The sequence below is a fragment of the Colius striatus genome, chromosome 29, assembly GCF_028858725.1.
Source record: "Colius striatus isolate bColStr4 chromosome 29, bColStr4.1.hap1, whole genome shotgun sequence".
In the NCBI taxonomy this organism is placed as follows: Eukaryota; Metazoa; Chordata; class Aves; order Coliiformes; family Coliidae; genus Colius; species Colius striatus.
The window spans coordinates 161,292-176,741 of NC_084787.1; the positions used below are offsets into that span (position 1 = coordinate 161,292).

Genomic DNA, 15,450 nt, shown 5'->3' on the forward strand with positions numbered 1-15,450 from the left:
CTCAGCTCACAGTGGATCCACCCAAGCCTTGGGCAGCCAATTTCTCCAGGAGGATGCTACAGGAAACAATGCCAAAGTCTTTAGTCAAGTCCAGGATGTGCCTTTCCTAAAGCCATTGCTGGCTGAGCCACGATTGCCCACAGCCCTTTTAACAAGAATAACATGCCAGTTTATTAGGAAGGTGCATTAGTGTTTCATTTCTCACCTGCCAGGGTGTTTCCTTACCTTTGCAGTAGGTGTACAGGTCAAGGACACAGCAGGTTCCCACCACAGCCTCTAGGGGGATGATTTCATACAGGGGCACCCGGAACAGCTCGTTGTGGTAAAACTTGCGGGAAGGGGAGTGATGAGTTTCGTGGGGTCGGAAGTAATGATGGCCAAATGCAAACCTCTCCTCTCTGTTTGCAGGTGTGAAGGTGGGAGAAAGACAGAAACAGCAGGGAGACACAAAGGAAAAAAAGGCTGTTTGTTTAAGCCCATTGATACAACTTAATACACTCTGGTTCATCTGGAATGATCCATCCTGCACCTCAGCAGTGACCATGGTGGAAAAGGGAAGCATGTGAGGATTGCTTTAGATATGAACATTACATTTTAACCCCCTTCAGGAGGTGGAAATAAACCCAGAGGGATTTTGCTGAGCACAGCAGACCTGCTGTGCTGTGACCATTGGGGCACACACCTCAGTTTAAGCAGTGGCTCAGCAAACCAGCCATCATTACCTGAGCCAAGCTGCCAGTGTGTATCCTCACATCCCAACACTGAGCAACTGCATGGACTTGGATCTTTCAGCCCTTTCTTAAACCTCCAACCACCCATGTTTTGTTTTCCTTTGCAGTTGTGGAGCACAAGCAGAGACAAGTAGGAAACCATCAAGCCTCTGTTAAGCCAAGCCCACCGTTCAGTTCAGTCACACCCGCTGGGCTGGAGGCTGTGACGAGGCTTTAAGCTGTGACAAAGACTTCCACATAATGACTGTGTTGTGACAGGCAGGGAAGTGGCTCATGTCCTAAAGATGCTTTGAACATACTTCTCGTTTTTCCAGAGCTTTTCAATGCGGAAGATGTCGAGTTTGTCCCTGTTGATGTGGGACAGGAGCCGATAGGACTGACGCACGGGGTGTCCGTCTGGGGTCCTGCGGCTGTCTCTCATCAGGTAAACACAATCACCTGGGCAACAAGGCACAAAATACACCCCTGTAAACAACTTTGCCCTCGAGCCAGCACACTAAAAAACACACCAATGGTTTCATTGTAACTAAGGTGACAGAGCTGGGTTGGAACCAGGGAGGCAAAGCCAAGGAGGGAAGGTTCCCATCAGTGTTTTCACCCAAGCTTCCACAGCAGGAGCTAAACGTGAATCACCTGCTCAGACTGAACACACCAACATGTGTTGGACTAGATGATCTCTGAGGGTTCATTCCAACCTTCAAAGCATACTTAGGATTCAAGGGAAGGCTGTGGAATCAGGTTTTCCTGAGTGTCACCTCGTTTATCAACTTGGGGGGGACTCCCAGAACGAGCTCAAAAAAGATCATTCCCTCTCGTGCCAAAACTGCTCTGAGGTTCCATGTTGCCATCTGTCAGTGCCAGTGTGGAGTACAACACACTGCACTGCTCAGTCAGTCCTTTTCATTTAAACCACAGATGACACTGGCCACGTGGGCACTGATTTCTGCCTCCACCCACAAAGCCAGCTTCTAAATCTTCTGGTACACCAGCAATCCCTGTTGAAGAAACAGAAGCTGGAGTTGTAGGAATGGGAAGAGAGAGATTTATTCCAGCTTAAGTTAACCAATGGGCTGAAGACAGGGTTACTTTTGAGGAATCCACCTCCCTGGTTTCTTTAAAAGCCTCATAGAGGGGGGGGAATATAAAGGGCCATGTTGAGAGCAGCTTCTGGCCTCAAGCAGAATGTAAACAAACCCACCTCCTCTGGCTGTTAATTCAAATTAGCTGCTTTCAACTCTCCTTTCCTGGCTCTTCAGGGAGAATAAAGCAACTCTGGTACTGAGTGAAAAGGGAGTATTCAGAAAGAAATGTACATGGATGCTCTTTTGCCCTCAGGATCAGGAAACCTGATTTCAATTCAAGTTTATCCAGACATTACTAACTCCTGAAACAGCCATTCCTCTGTCTCAAAAAGGGAGTTCACATGTTTTGAAGGAAGAAACACAGCTGGTGTATGAGAGAGAATGAGCTTTGACAGCTTCTGGCTCTGTGGGTTTCCCCCAAGATCTGTTTTTACTTGTTTATCCATCCCCATCTGAGGTAGAACTCCTTGTTCACCCTGCAGGGTGGATGAATTGATCACATCTGTTTGCATCATCTCCTGGTTTGATGTGGTAGGTGATTTGTGCAGAGGAAGCACATCTGTGGTATCCAACTCAGCAACCTCAAGTCAAGAAATCAAACCCCCAAAGTCCTCTAAGCACAGACTGAAGGTCCCTTCACTCCTTTGGAGGGATCTGGTGACACTGAGTGTGTTCACCCACACAGCTGGAAGCTTTTCAGCCTTGTTCCTCAAAAACATGAGTTCTCAGGCCTGAGACTGGAAAATAAACTAATGCAATGTCCAGACACAGCTCCCCAGCAGTTGTTTCTCTTTCTGGCACCTTCTGGTTATACAACTTGCCTAATCTTCCCTGGAACTGCAGAGGCACTTGGTGCCTAACAGTGGCAGTTTGTTTTCCTTCCTCCTCTGCTGATGGTACATGGAGTTTAGCCATGTGAAAGCAAACATTAATTAAAGTCACTAAGATGAGATTAGAGGCAGCTGAGTGAAATACAACCTGCCATGATGAAAATCACCTTCATGCTATGAATGACTGGAAGGTGGCACAAAACCCAGCTAAAACATAAGCCATTCCATCAGGGAAACACAAAAGCCGAGTATCAACCAATACAACCCAGAAAGTGACTTATTTTCCAACAAGGAACCCAAAAACCCCCCAAGAGATGAGGAGAGCAAATGGCTTGACTCTAGAGAGGACAGGCAATGCAGAGGGACAATGAGAAAAGACTGGATGCACACTCTAGAATGCTGCAGAGGGGAGAGAAAGATCCCACTGCTCTTTCAGCTTTTGGTTGTTGTTGATTCCTCAACCTTCCTGAAGGTTCTATAGCTCAACATATCAAACAGATCAACTTTCTTGACTCATCCAAGAGTAGTTCTCTTTAAGGATTATATAGGCACCTTTTCTAACCTTGGATGTATCTGTAGGATGAAACAAAGCTCATAGTAATCAGTGAGCTCAGTTACATGGCTGTGCAGCTGCCTCTGAAAGGCTCAGGGCTTTGAAGCAATGTCCAGAAAGACACACTTCAGGGAACAAACAAGCAGTGGAGTGTGTTTTTATGACCATTCTAGACAAAAATACTGAAGGCCTAATTGCCTTTATGTTAACCACCAGCAGTTGGCTCAGCATCTCCCTTCTCTGGCCAGGACCAGAGCTTCATCTGTCCTAAAGGTAATTAACATTTCTCCATCATTAATGTTACTGTGAGAACTCTGTGTGCCACTCCCCTTAAGAGAAACTGCAGCTTTCTACTTGTCAGAAGAGAGAAGCATTTCAAACAGGAGCTGATGGCAGGAGTCTCTGCACACTCAGCTGATGGCAGTCGCAGCAGGCAGCACGTACCTTGGCGCAGCAGCAGATCATCCCTTAACAAGCAGATGTAATAAACACAGCCAGGCTGGGCATAATGGGGACGAGGGATCATGGGAACCTCCTGCAGGGAAAACAACCCAAAGAGAAGAAAAGGAAGGAAATTCTGAGATGCCCACCATAAGAATGAGTGCAGAAACAAAACAGGGGTTGATATCCTTTTGGAATTGTGCAGAGAAGGGGAATTGACACTTGATGTGGTTAAAGCTCAAGTGTGAAGTGAGGATCCCACACTGGTTTTGGCAATGTAAATGAAGAGCAGTGCCAGAGCTGCTCTGGTTTGGTAACTGTAGTAATGGAGACTTTTTTTACCCTGTTGACAGATCGAGGTTCACACTGTTCACACAAGTAATGCTCAACATCAGAGTTCACCCCCATGCAGTCACAGTGCTGCCACACCTGGAAGACAAAACCCAGACACATCTCAGTTAGAAACTTCAGGGGTGGATTCTACTTCCAAAGAATCTCCTACAACAAAATACTGAGGGGAAAAAGGAAGCAATAAAGCTCCTAAAGGCAATGCCATGATTTGCTTGGGATTGTTTCGGGCTATGTCAGGAAACAGCCAAGGTCCCCATGCAGCTGCTTGTGTAAAAGCCCCTTCAAACTTGTTAGAGATTAATTCTGGCCTGAAGACAGGGGGTGCTTCATTGTTGAGATGAATTTTGGCCTAAAGACAGGGGGTGCTTCATTGTTGAGATGAATTTTGGCCTAAAGAAAGGGGGTGCTTAATTGTTGAGATGAATTTTGCCCTAAAGACAGGGGGTGCTTAATTGTTGAGATGAATTTTGCCCTAAAGACAGGGGGTGCTTCATTGTTAGAGATGAATTTTGGCCTAAAGAAAGGGGGTGCTTAATTGCTGAGATGAATTTTGGCCTAAACAAAGGGGGTGCTTCATTGTTGAGATGAATTTTGGCCTAAGGACAGGGGGTGCTTCATTGCTGAGCTGAATTCTGCCCTAAAGACAGGGGGTGCTTAATTGCTGAGCTGAATTCTGACCTGAAGACAAGGGATGTTTAATTGCTGAGCTGAATTCTGCCCTAAAGACAGGGGGTGCTTAACTGCTGAGCTGAATTCTGACCTGAAGACAAGGGATGTTTAATTGCTGAGCTGAATTCTGCCCTAAAGACACGAGTTGCTGCCACTTACAGGGAAGTGCAAACCCCTCTCTATAAAAACCAAGCTGCATTTCCTCTGTGAAAGAAACCACCATCTCCCCCTTCATCTGCAGAGGAAACAAAGCTCTGAAGAGCTTCATCAGCATGAGGGAACTGCTGCTTACAAGCTCTCCTGGTTACACAGCACACCACAAAGAGCAGCAGGTTCCCCAGGGCTGTTTTCCCTTTGCCTCACCATGCACTTTTCACACTGGATCATGAGCCCTTCATCTTTGTAGAGGCCACAGATGCAGCGGATCACATCCTCATCCTTCTCGTGCCCGTTCTCCTTCTCACACACTGATGTCTCACTGCTGTCAGCTTCACTCCCTGTTTCCCCCACGATCTCATCGATCTGGGCAGAGGCCTCGTGCCGGGCGCTGTAATAAGCTTTGCGCAGCCTGCACACGTCCCGGCCCGTGGGAGACTTCCTACCGTAGTATTTCTGAAGGGAAACAAACCAAAAGGGGATCAAACAGCAGGATTAGGCTTTGCTCTTCTCAGCTTTCTGCTTTCAAGGTTTTTCTCCTGCTTGCTTGTAGCTTTTAAGGTAGCAAAAGGTGCATCCATAAAGATTTGGTGGCTGGCTGCTGGTTTGTTCCATGTGGCTCATGTTTGACTGCAAAGAAGATCCCTCTTCCAAAAGGGAAGGAAATCTCTGAGGTAAACTACTCAGGCATGTTTCTGACCTTCTGGCACATGCTGCCCAGGGAGGGTGTGGAGGTTCCTTCCTTGGAGGGCTTCAAGACCCACCTGGACACGTTTCTGTGTGACCTGAACTAGGTGGGAGCTACTTCTGCAGGGGATTGGGCTGGATGAGCTCTGAAGGTCCCTTCTGCAGAGGGATTGGGCTGGATGAGCTCTAAAGGTCCCTTCTGCAGGGGATTGGGCTGGATGAGCTCTGAAGGTCCCTTCTGCAGGGGATTGGGCTGGATGAGCTCTGAAGGTCCCTTCTGCAGAGGGGTTGGGCTGGATGAGCAGGGGGTTGGACTGGATGAGCTCTGAAGGTCCCTTCTGCAGGGGCTTGGACTGGATGAGCTCTGAAGGTCCCTTCTGCAGGGGGTTGGGCTGGATGACCTCTGAAGGTCCCTTCTGCAGGAGGTTGGGCTGGATGAGCTCTAAAGGTCCCTTCTGCAGAGGGATTGGGCTGGATGAGCTCTGAAGGTCCCTTCTGCAGAGGGATTGGGCTGGATGAGCTCTAAAGGTCCCTTCTGCAGGGGATTGGGCTGGATGAGCTCTGAAGGTCCCTTCTGCAGGGGATTGGGCTGGATGAGCTCTGAAGGTCCCTTCTGCAGAGGGGTTGGGCTGGATGAGCAGGGGGTTGGACTGGATGAGCTCTGAAGGTCCCTTCTGCAGGGGCTTGGACTGGATGAGCTCTGAAGGTCCCTTCTGCAGGGGGTTGGGCTGGATGACCTCTGAAGGTCCCTTCTGCAGGAGGTTGGGCTGGATGAGCTCTGAAGGTCCCTTCTGCAGAGGGATTGGGCTGGATGAGCTCTGAAGGTCCCTTCTGCAGGAGGTTGGGCTGGATGAGCTCTAAAGGTCCCTTCTGCAGGGGGTTGGGCTGGATGACCTCTGAAGGTCCCTTCTGCAGGAGGTTGGGCTGGATGAGCTCTAAAGGTCCCTTCTGCAGAGGGATTGGGCTGGATGAGCTCTGAAGGTCCCTTCTGCAGAGGGGTTGGGCTGGATGAGCTCTAAAGGCCCCTTCTGCAGAGGGGTTGGGCTGGATGAGCTCTAAAGGTCCCTTCTGCAGAGGGATTGGGCTGGATGAGCTCTAAAGGTCCCTTCCAACCCCACCATTCTGTGATGAAAGGCAATCAAAAAGCACTGAGAGCACTGGGTTGGTGTTGCTGCCTGTTCACCAGAAACAGATCATCTCAGTTACTATAAGGCAGCAAGAGAATGAAATCCTGGAATCATTTGGGTTGGAAAAGACCTTTAAGCTCATCAATTTTCCCCCTCGCCCTGCCCAGCCCAGCACTGACCCACAGCCCTCAGCACCTCAGCCCCATGGCTTTGGGATCCCTCCAGGGCTGGGCACTGCCCCAGCTCCCTGGGCAGCCTGGCACAGGGGCTGACACCCCTCTCAGGGAAACAGTTCTGCCTCAGCTCCAATCTCAACCTCCCCTGGGTAACTTGAGCCTGTTTCCTCTTGTCATTTGGGAGCAGAGCCTGACCTCCAGCTCACTGCAGCCTCCTGTGAGGGAGTGTCAGAGAGTGCTGCTGTGTCCCCTCAGCCTCCTCTTCTCCAGGCTCAACACCCCCATTCCCTCAGTCCCTCCCCAGCACTCTGCAGACCCTTCCTGCCCTTAAGCAGACCAACATTCCCACCCAGCTTAGTGCCCATAGGGGTATAACCCCCCTGGGGATACCCAAAGACAGAGCCTCACCTCTGCATTTCTGAAGACCTTCAGCATGTCCCCATCAAAAGCTTCCACAGTTTTATAATAGCCAGTCAAGATCTGTTTCTCAATTGTGGCAAGGTCCAAGGGGTCAGAGATCTTCTCATAATAGTCTGCATTTCTGCAATGGGAATGTAGGTCCAATGTCATGTTCTTTATGCTCACCACCAGCTGGGCAGATCCATGACACAGAGCTATGGGTTGCTCTGGGAAGCTCTGGGAAGCAAGTACTTACTTTTTCTTTGGGGGTAGGTTCAGGAGGGGAGCTGCAAGAGCCTGCCTGGAGGAATCTGTAACAGGAACACAGAGTTTAGCAACACTTAGTGGAGTAAAACTTATAAAAAGCAAGTAAGTAGCAACATTCAGTGTAGGTTAAAAGGATAAAAGGCTCCTCTGTTATCTGAAGCTGAGGGAACTGATGCTTTTGCATTGCCAGAGCTGGCTGCTCTATGAAGATGGAGGAAAGTTTCCTTCCAAGCCTGTTAATTTTGCTGAACTACTGAAAAATCAACGTAACAGGGCAGCAACAGCTGCAGATTCTGCTGGCTGAGGATGAAGCAAAGGGACTGCTGGTGGCAGGAGGAAAGGGCAGGGAAAAGAAGGCAGGTTCCTTAACATCCTGAAATCAACTCTTTGTGTCCCCCCTCAAGTGTTTTCTACTCAGACAATCCTTTGTTCCACAGGCTGAAGAAATCTCCAGGGAGGTTTGATTTGCTTTAAGAGTGTCACCTTCACCTTTATAGGAGATGATGCTGTCACATATCTCCTTGAAGATCTGTGCCAGGCGGGCAGCACGAGCCACCTCCAGGTTCTCCTCAGCCGCAGCCAAGCGCCGCGTTCGCACAGAGCGAGAGGTCTGGAGGGCTGAAAACTGGGTCATGAAAACATCTGAAAGAAGGTGAAAACCAACATTCTCTCAACAACAACAACAAAAAAAAGCACAGCTCAAATTGCAGCACCTTTTCCCACCCAGCAACTCCACCACTGGTTGTTACAAGTGATGTGTTTGCTAAGCTACTTGAAGAGTGAAAGGCTTCGTTCTCATTTGCACACTCCCAAGTGGGATCTCACTGCTTGCAGCTCATCTAAATGAGCTGGTTATCAAAGCATCTTATGTTGCTGGAGCAAATACAGCAGAATATACCCAAAATACACCCAAAATACTTCTCATGGACCTGTCAGTGAGGATCGAATCCTGCATGGCTCTGGAGACTACGGCCCTGAGAGCAGAGGGCTGTTTTTGGAGCAGGGTTAATACGTTGTTTCTGATGGTCATATTTTATCCCATTCCCATAACTGACTGCATGCTGAAAAGCTTTGTTGTCTAAAGGCTTCAAATCCATCAAATTATAAGGAGAAATGTCCACTTTTTAAAGTCAGCATGAGTGTTTCTAGTCTAGAGACACAGAAAGCAGAAACCAGCCCTTGTCTGTAACAGCCCAGTCATGGAAAATGTGAAACATCCTCCTCTGATAAGCTGCTCTTGATGAATTGTGAGCTATGCCAACTTCTCCCAGGACCTGAGACACACCAGGATTCATCCAGCAACCAGGCAAATGGGTTTATATGCTGTGAAATGTTCACTCTTAAGAGCATTCAGTGTTTGAGACAACCTCAAAACATATCCCCATAGTTCCATCTGTATTCCTGAAGGTCTATGGGTCTTGCAGTAACTTTAGATTTCCACACAGAGCTTACTTCAGCTCTTCACAAGCAGGTCACAAAGGTTTTCAAAGGAGTAACTTGAGGAAGCTGTGTTGGCCTCACCAGATTTGATGTTGCCATCGTCCCGGCAGATGCCGTTCCAGCGGGTGTACAGCGACGTGCTGTGGATGGTGTCACTCACGTGCTTCACCTCCTCCTGCTTCTGGCGAATCTTCTCCCAGTTTCGTACCAAAAACACGTGGTGTTTTAGCACAAAGTTCCTAGGGAAATGGGGAAAGCCTTTGAGAATCATTTGCTTGCTGTGAAATGAGATCAGAGAGTCACAGACACCGAAGGGTTGGAAGGGACCTGGAAAGCTCATCCAGTGCAACCCCTCTGCCAGAGCAGCAGCACCTGGAGTAGGGCACAGAGGACACTCAGAGCTACACTTTCACCTTCCCACTCTAATTCCACTCAGCTATTTCCTAATGCCCTTTGTACAAACACTTCAGAGACAATCCCCAGTGAAACAACTCCTTACCTTTCTCTGTTAGACATGGGCTTCATCTGAAGCTGGGGTGTCAGCCTTGTTGGTGCACTCACACTCTCGCTGGGTTCCTCTGGGATGTGGCCCTTCTGGAAAACAGATCATTCTGATAGACAGGAAAAACTGTGCTAACAACTTATCCAAGCTGGAAAAGAAGTCCCTGAGACAGTATTTTCTGTATTTACAGTCTTTTCTCTGAAGTTTACAATGCACAAAGACACAGTTTCTCAGCCTGAGGGCACAGTTAACCTCCAGGCATGATAAAAAACCTCCTCTGTCTGTACTACTTACTCTCTTCTTTAGTTTGTGCTTTGACTTCCTTTTCTCTTTCGACCTTCCAGGCCTTCTGTGGGTGCTCACAGGCTGATTGCTTTTGTTTGAAAGTCCATTCATTCGCTGGCTTTTGCCTCCAATGATTCCTCTGCACTTGTCAAAACCACATTTGCAGAGTTGCTTGAGGGGGGGGAGGGGAAACAAGACAAAACAAAAGAGGAATTAAATAACCCCCTCCAACATTTAGATTCTCTCTCAATACTATAAAGAGCCTGTTCTGCCAAACACAGCACAACACCTTCAGCTTTCCAGGACTCTGTGTCCTTGCTGAGGTCTTTTCATGGCCTTGCACTGTGATCCTTACCTGTTTTTCAACGTTAAATGAATGAAAATTGTAGTCATAAGTCAATTCAGTACCAGCAGGCATGTCCTTAAGGGCATACAATCCAATTCTGTAAACACCATTAACAGACCTGCAGGGGAAACACAAGAAAACAGTCCTCAGTAGTTGAAGATGAAAACTGCTTTTGTCCACAGGGTGTTTACACAGGAAGCAACACTTCTGCTGTGCCCTGGGTGCTGCTGCTGCTTCACTGCTACAGCTCTCTTGTTTATCTCTTACAATAAACTTTGAAAGCCTCCCTTCAAAAAGCCAATGGTGGATTTCCAAAGAGTGAGAAGTTGTGCTTCAAACAGAGAAGCTACAGATGTGTATTGGCTGGCAGAGCAACCACATCCAGGCCCTCACCCTAAAACCATAAGCTTGCACTGAGCAGCACATCTCATTTCACAAGATGCACTAAAATTGCTTCTTCAACCCTTGTCCCAAAATCTTCTCCAATTCTGGTCCCAAATTCTCCAACTCTTGTCCCAAAATCTTCTCCAATTCTTGTCTTGTCCCAAAATCTTCTCCAATTCTTGTCCCAAAAATCTTCTCCCAACTCTGGCCCCAAAATCTTCTCCAATTCTTGTCCCAAAAATCTTCTCCAATTCTTGTCCCAAAAATCTTCTCCCAACTCTGGCCCCAAAATCTTCTCCAATTCTTGTCCCAAAAATCTTCTCCCAACTCTTGTCCCAAAATCTTCTCCCAACTCTGGCCCCAAATTCTTCTCCAATTCTTGTCCCAAAATCTTCTCCAACTCTGGTCCCAAAATCTTCTCCAATTCTGGTCCCAAAATCTCCAATTCTTGTCCCAAAATCTTCTCCAACTCTTGTCCCAAAATCTTCTCCCAACTCTGGCCCCAAATTCTTCTCCAATTCTTGTCCCAAAATCTTCTCCAACTCTTGTCCCAAAATCTTCTCCAATTCTGGTCCCAAAAATCTTCTCCCAACTCTTGTCCAATTCTTGTCCTAAAATCTCCAATTCTGGTCCCCAAATCTCCAATTCTGGTCCCAAAATCTCCAATTCTTGTCTCAAAATCTTCTCCCAACTCTGGCCCCAAAATCTTCTCCCAATTCTGGCCCCAAAATCTCCAACTCCTGTCCCAAAATCTTCTCCCAACTCTTGTCCAATTCTTGTCCTAAAATCTCCAATTCTGGTCCCCAAATCTCCAATTCTGGTCCCAAAATCTCCAATTCTTGTCTCAAAATCTTCTCCCAACTCTGGCCCCAAAATCTTCTCCCAATTCTGGCCCCAAAATCTCCAACTCCTGTCCCAAAATCTTCTCCATCTTACTGTGGTTTGGATTTGAATACTCAACCCTCGACTGCAATGGCTTCAAACCCTCTGGAATGATCTGTAAATCACAAGCTACTCTGCTGTTCTGCCACCACAGCTGATTCCTGGCATGACCATCTGCTGTTTCACTGCAAGTTCCTCACCACAACTTTCTCAGAAGCATTTGCTGCCAGTCTGGCACTGCATTTCTGACAGCACAGCTCTGAGGTGACACAGGCTGGGCTGAAATCACCCTGCTTAAACACAAAAACCCCTCCCACCCTGAATTGCCAGATCAATATAGACACTTAGATTCTTTTCCAGCATGAACTAGGCTGTGGGTTAGCAGTAAGAGAAACAACAATGCTGGATTTGCCTTGCCAGAAAACTTAGGTCCCTCTCTCCAGTGTTTCCCACTTGAGACTGATGTTACTTCTCTTGTGCACTGAGTTGTATTTACACTGTTCACTCCTTTTAGATCAGATTCTTTGAAGTGACCTGGTTATCTAGATCTTAATCACTGTTCCAACAGGCTTCCAGCAAAGAGATGCTTGTTTTCCTTACCATTTCTGCATCTCACAGTTGGGGTTACAGCTGTGGTTGATGAAACGAGCCTCGTTGCCCATCCGGTAGCTATCAATCACCATCCCGCTGTCTAAGTTCAGGCAGTAATGATCACTGTGGTTATGGTACTGCTCAATCATCCTGTTCCTAGGAAGCAACACAGGACAAGTTCTTTTGTCACTCTGCTTGCTGCTGCAAAGGCAAACAGGGAGTGACAGTAATAGGAGAGTTGAAGGGTTCTGAGAGAGGGTTTCGAAGGAGAAAACAACATAAAAGCAACGACAACCTTTGCTGTTTGATAGAACCAGACACCTAGAGATGCAGGAAAACCATGATGATACCTATTTTTATAAGGCCACTGACAGAGCTTGGATTAGTATTTAGAAATTTGGCTCTTCTGGAATGTTCCCTTTTGGGTTCTGCAGATTATCTGTCTACATTTCATGCTGATAACCTGTGTATGGAAGAGAAAATGCAGGTAGATGTTCTTCGGGGTGTATATGGATGCATGTGTAAAACAATCAGCTTCCTCCTTTCATTCTCTGGCACTTGGGGACACAATCTCTGGAATGATATCCAAGGAACCTCTTTTTAACAGAGAGGAATTGTGGCCAGAGTCACTTGTGTCAGCAGTTTGCATGAGAAGATTGCATTTGCCTTCTGATGGAGCTCTAAGAAGAGTAAGTACGTCCCTCCAACCTCAATTATCCAGTGATGTTATGTAGTTAACAACACTACAGCTTCTCTCCTTCCTTGGTTATTGATGCTCCCCACTTCATCTTTCATCTCCTTCATAAGTAACTGTAAAAGCTCATTTCCCTTCTTGCCTCACTCTACCCCTCAATTCACAGTTCAGATCCCATCGTAGGACCGAATTCACATTCCCTGGTGCCATTTGGCATTGCCAGAGCTGCTGATGCATTCCAAACACTAATCATTCCCTTTTGTTGGACTCAGATCAATTTAGTTGACCAAAAAGCTGGATCCTCAGCCTTCCTCCTGCTGGCTGTGAGCAGGAAAGCATTCTTTTGCCTCTCTCTCCCCTTTGTTTCTAAGCATTTCCCAGCAATGGTAACAGATGCTCAAGTCATTTATTGAACCTTCTCATGCTAAAGCAGCAAAGAAATATTTCTACCTGAATTCTTGCTCACTAACAACTTCTCCCAGATATTCAATGATAAACTGTCCTGCTTTCAGGGGTTCCTTGGTACGAATACCCCATCCTTTCTCCTCAGCCCGGAACCTCTCCAGGCACTGCACCCACTCATGCCTCTGTATCCTCTGATTACAACACTGGTCACCACAAGGGCAGGTGTTTGGTGAACACTCTGCAAAGATCATCCTGAAACAGAGAACAAAGAAGTTTAAAGGAAGGTTAATGGTATATTTTTGTAGTTATCACCTAAGAAATAACCAAATAAACCCCTCTGTTAACTGAAAGTTGCTAAAGAATAGCAAATGCTTCTTGTTTGGAAGGTACAGCTCACACAAAGATTCCCAGTCTGGCTCCCACTGCTATTCAAAGAGCAAAATGCAGCTTTTCATGGGTTCTTCCCTTGGAACAAGAGCCAGGGAAGCCTATGTGCAGCAGAAAGCTGCCCTGCATGCTCTGTAACGATACTTTTCTCACTGGGCTTGCACTCAGCACAACTCCTAGGGTATTATTAGATAATACATTGAAATTGTCTTATCATAGACAAGTCAACCCATCACTAACCTGTTCAGACAATCCTCCACACAGCCCTTTCCATTGTCATCATCTGGTTTCTTGCAATTGCAGGTAGTGGCCTCGTAGCCAGAAAGAGGTTTGACATCCACATAGACATCTGGAGAGAAGAAAGAACAAAGCCACAACAAAACCCAAACAGGGAAAAGGATTCTTTCCAGGTGAAAAAGCAGAACCAGTTATCTACAGGAGTTTCATTCCAATTACATAAGGCAACAAAAATGAAGGTGGAAGTGTCTTTGGTAGGATGGAGAGTATGAGAGAAAGGAGAGGTGTCTCGACTGGCTTGAGAGCTGGGCACAGAGGAACCTGCTGAGGGGCAGCAAGGGCAGAGTCCTGCAGCTGGGGAGGAACAAGCCCAGCAGCAGCCCAGGCTGGGGGTGAGCTGCTGGAGAGCAGCTCCAGGAGAGGGACCTGGCACTGCTGGGGGAGAACAAAGTGACCCTGAGCAGCAACGTGGGCTCGTGGGCAAGAAGCCAACGGCAGCCTGGGGGCAGCAAGAGAGTGTGGGCAGCAGGGCCAGGGAGCTTGTGCTGCCCCTGTGCTCTGCCAGAGCTGGGGAGGCCTCAGCTGGAGTCCTGTGGCCAGGGCTGGGCTGCCCAGCTCAGGAGAGACAGGGAAGTGCTGCAGAGAGGCCAGTGCAGGGCTGCCAAGATGCTGAGGGGCTGCAACATGTGTGTGAGGAGGAAAGGCTGCAGCCCTGGGGCTGTTGAGCCTGGGGAACAGAAGCCTGAGCTCAGGGGCACCTTGTTGATCAACCCCTAAAGGGTGGGTGGCAGGAGGCTGGGGCCAGGCTTCCTTCTAGAGTGGCCAATGACAGGACAAGGGCTGATGGACATAAATTGGAACACAAGAAGTTCCCCTGGCACAGGAGGAGCAAGTGCTTTGGTGCTGAGGTGAGGGAGCCCTGGCCCAGGCTGCCCAGGGAGGGTGTGGAGGCTCCTTCTCAGGAGCTTCCCAACCCCACCTGGACACGTTCCTGTGTGACCTGATCTAGGTGGAAGCTGCTTTAGCAGGGACTTGGACTGGATGATCTCTAAAGTTCCCCTCCAACCCCCACCATGCTGTGATTCTCTGAGGTGCCCTGTGACATCCCCACAGTTAACACACTTTAGGAAGAAGATCTGACTTACTAGACCGGATCTTTTTGTACAGTGGCACATCTGGCTTTTTATACAACTGAAAGAGGAAGAAAGAAAATGTTAAGACACTGCCTAAGTGCATCTGTCAGTCAAAAGAATCAGTGAAATGATGCTCTGTACACACACAAGTAGCAGGTTTGTCATCACTAGTAGGAAGTACATCTGCATTCTCTTCTTTATGCTGTTTACCTCAGCAAATAGGTCAAAAAAGGAACCTGAAGGAGCAGAACTTAAAGCTTGATGAGTCAGATGAGTTCTTCCAACAGAGTGTTTGTTCTTGCCATACTATCTGAACAGAGCAATATGGTTTAACAGGTATCCTGAGGACAGACTATTCTGATCAACCCTGTTCTCAGTACTGAAGGGGAACTGGTTTCCATCTCCTTTGGAGAAAGCTGTGCACTCACAGTGCAGGTGCTCATCCAAATGCTTGGACTCAAGGATCTTTCCCAACCTAAATGATCCTGTGATGATATGAAAACTGGGACTACATGTAGGAGCCAAGAGAAATGGAGCTTCATGTCCTCATCAGAGCAACTTTCCCCTGCAGATGGAGATGACTGGAAGGAAAAGGGAAGCTTAGACTCCATTTCACAGCTTCATATCTATTCCCATCCTTTGTGAAATGTGTAATCACTTGAAATTCCTCCTTAAAGCTTGTTTGGAAGGATGGG

General features: G+C 47.6%; 1 protein-coding gene across 2 annotated transcripts in view; it reads right to left on the bottom strand.

The window, feature by feature from the left end:
• The window catches only part of ASH1L (ASH1 like histone lysine methyltransferase), a 54,017-nt gene that overhangs the window by 5,445 nt on the left and 33,122 nt on the right, over positions 1 to 15,450 (bottom strand). For both annotated transcript variants that reach the window (XM_062016391.1, XM_062016392.1), the window contains 16 exons: positions 14,768 to 14,813; positions 13,626 to 13,734; positions 13,044 to 13,250; positions 11,909 to 12,055; positions 10,052 to 10,160; positions 9,706 to 9,867; positions 9,409 to 9,503; positions 8,991 to 9,148; positions 7,959 to 8,111; positions 7,459 to 7,513; positions 7,212 to 7,344; positions 5,021 to 5,269; positions 3,980 to 4,066; positions 3,641 to 3,731; positions 1,031 to 1,169; positions 226 to 398 (listed from right to left, as the gene is read on the bottom strand). In XM_062016391.1, coding sequence (XP_061872375.1) covers positions 226 to 398; positions 1,031 to 1,169; positions 3,641 to 3,731; positions 3,980 to 4,066; positions 5,021 to 5,269; positions 7,212 to 7,344; positions 7,459 to 7,513; positions 7,959 to 8,111; positions 8,991 to 9,148; positions 9,409 to 9,503; positions 9,706 to 9,867; positions 10,052 to 10,160; positions 11,909 to 12,055; positions 13,044 to 13,250; positions 13,626 to 13,734; positions 14,768 to 14,813 — 2,113 coding nt within the window. The remainder of the gene's footprint in view (positions 1 to 225; positions 399 to 1,030; positions 1,170 to 3,640; positions 3,732 to 3,979; positions 4,067 to 5,020; positions 5,270 to 7,211; positions 7,345 to 7,458; positions 7,514 to 7,958; positions 8,112 to 8,990; positions 9,149 to 9,408; positions 9,504 to 9,705; positions 9,868 to 10,051; positions 10,161 to 11,908; positions 12,056 to 13,043; positions 13,251 to 13,625; positions 13,735 to 14,767; positions 14,814 to 15,450) is intronic.